Below are 2,208 nucleotides of genomic sequence, written 5' to 3' on the forward strand. Positions count from 1 at the left end.
CTCCTCCTCCTCCTCCTCCTCCTCTTTTCTTTGTTATTTGAATCTTTTCTCTGACTCTACCTGCTCCCTCCCACCTGGCAGCAGCCGCTCTAAAAATAAAAGCCTCTCAGACGCTGATTGATTGGAGGCTCTCAGGATGCCCAGGGTGGGCGAGCGAGAGAGAGAGAGAGAGAGAGGGCGAGCAACGCGACGGCGGCGCAGGAAGCAGGAGGTGAGGAGAGACGAGGAGGAGCAGGAGGAGAGCAGAGCCGTTAAATTAAACAGGTTTTAATAACAAACAGATAAAGTTCAGACGTCAAACATAAATACAGAAATATTCTCTCCCTCCATGATAGATGGAGAGGTGTGAAAGTTTGGGCAGACTTGTTAATTTTCCTGATTTATCTTAATAAATCTTTGATTGTTTGGATTAAAAATCAGTTAAATATATCATTCAGGGGACAAACACAGTGATATTTGAGAAGTGAAATGAGGTTMATATGATTTACAGAAACTGTAGTGAGCTCTCCGTCCCACAGACTGTCAGCTGGTTAATATCAGACATAAAGCCACAGGTTAGTTTTAGAGAAAATGACCTGAGCTACAATAACGTAGACCGGACTCCGGCGGTAGCAGATTGTTGCATTCCAACATATAWYGKACTGGTGACCCACTGGACGGCACAGTGGGGTCAGTCTGAAGCCATTCWATGGGACTGATAACCACTGATAACGTCCTTTTAATGGACTGATAACATCTGAAGCAGCTGCCTTCAGCAGCACATGTTTGACTCTGTGTTTATGAAATGTTTCCTGCTGAAGCCTCAGGCTTCCTGACTGGTCTCTCCTGATCCTGGTCCAGTCTCTGTGGTTTCTGGGCTCTGCAGGAGGGGGCGGGCCACTCGGGGGTCCGTCTTTAGTCCAGTAAATATAAAAAGAAATGTGAACTTTAGGCTCTGCAGAGTCTGGACCCTTCCTGTGGAGCTTTTCTCTGCAGGGTTCTGGTCTGAATGGTTCTGGTCTGAATGGTTCTGGTCTGAATGAGGTTCTTGTAAAACTCTGCAGGTCCAGTTCTGTGTCTGATCCAAACTTAAATCTGACCTTTAAAGGTCCCATAAAGAACCTGCAGGATGCTTTGATCTGCTGTTTAACTCTTTAAGTTTTCTCACAAACACAAACTCAGACTGTTTTTACTGACCTGTCTGTTTTCATCTGGAAATAAACGGATTTWTCAGGTTCCAGTTTGATTTTTTATGTAATAAAATGTTTATTTTTATGTTTTAAATAATTGCTGTTAAACTTTTAACTCTTTTTGTTGCTCTGCTTGTTTTTCTGGTAAATGTGTCTCAGAACTGGCTTCTCTTCACATGTTTTCTGAGTGTATAAATAAAACTAACTAATTAAAGCACCAGAAGCTCTCAGCATGATGCTGCCACCTCCGTGCTTCACTGTGGAGATGAAAGAACAGGTTTTTATTTTCTGAATAACAAACATTCATGATTGAATCATTGGTTTAATATGAATGTTCAGACGCTGTTTCACTTAGTTTTTAAACCTGGACGAGCAGAGAGGGGGCGGAGCTTACCACTTGCAGCAGCGACAGGTATCCTGCTCCAACGTTGTCGAAGTTCACCTTGACTTTGCTCCAGTAGTACAGCGAGGTGTCGTTCAGCTCCAGGCACTGCGACTTGTTGTTGATGAAGGAGGCGTCGTACACGAAGCCGGTCCGGTTCACGCAGCGGCCGAACTTCCCCGCGAACAGGTTCACGCCCATGATGCTGAAGATGAGCCAGAAGATGAGACAGACCAGCAGCACGTTCATGATGGAGGGGATCGCCCCGATCAGAGCGTTGACCACCACCTGGACAGGTACACAGCTGTTACACAGGGCTGAGGGTACAAATACACAGGGCTGAGGGTACAAATACACAGGGCTGAGGGTACAAATACACAGGGCTGAGGGTACAAATACACAGGGCTGAGGGTACAAATACACAGGTCTGAGGGTACAAATACACAGCTGTTACACAGGGCTGAGGGTACAAATACACAGGGCTGAGGGTACAAATACACAGCTGTTACTCAGGGCTGAGGGTACAAATACACAGGGCTGAGGGTACAAATACACAGGGCTGAGGGTACAAATACACAGGGCTGATGGTACAAATACACAGGTCTGATGGTACAAATACACAGCTGTTACTCAGGGCTGAGGGTACAAATACACAGG

At 45.7% G+C, this 2,208-nt stretch overlaps 1 protein-coding gene across 1 annotated transcript in view; it reads right to left on the bottom strand.

Annotated features, from left to right (window-relative positions):
- Positions 1-2,208, bottom strand: part of LOC106527684 (sodium channel protein type 4 subunit alpha) — a gene marked incomplete at its 5' end in the record, with an annotated part of 142,279 nt that overhangs the window by 11,352 nt on the left and 128,719 nt on the right. Inside the window, 1 exon segment of the mRNA XM_014022657.1 lies at positions 1,564-1,839. Within this exon segment, the coding sequence (XP_013878111.1) occupies positions 1,564-1,839 (276 nt within the window).

Source organism: Austrofundulus limnaeus, unplaced genomic scaffold (assembly GCF_001266775.1).
Source record: "Austrofundulus limnaeus strain Quisiro unplaced genomic scaffold, Austrofundulus_limnaeus-1.0 Scaffold337, whole genome shotgun sequence".
NCBI lineage: Eukaryota > Metazoa > Chordata > Actinopteri > Cyprinodontiformes > Rivulidae > Austrofundulus > Austrofundulus limnaeus.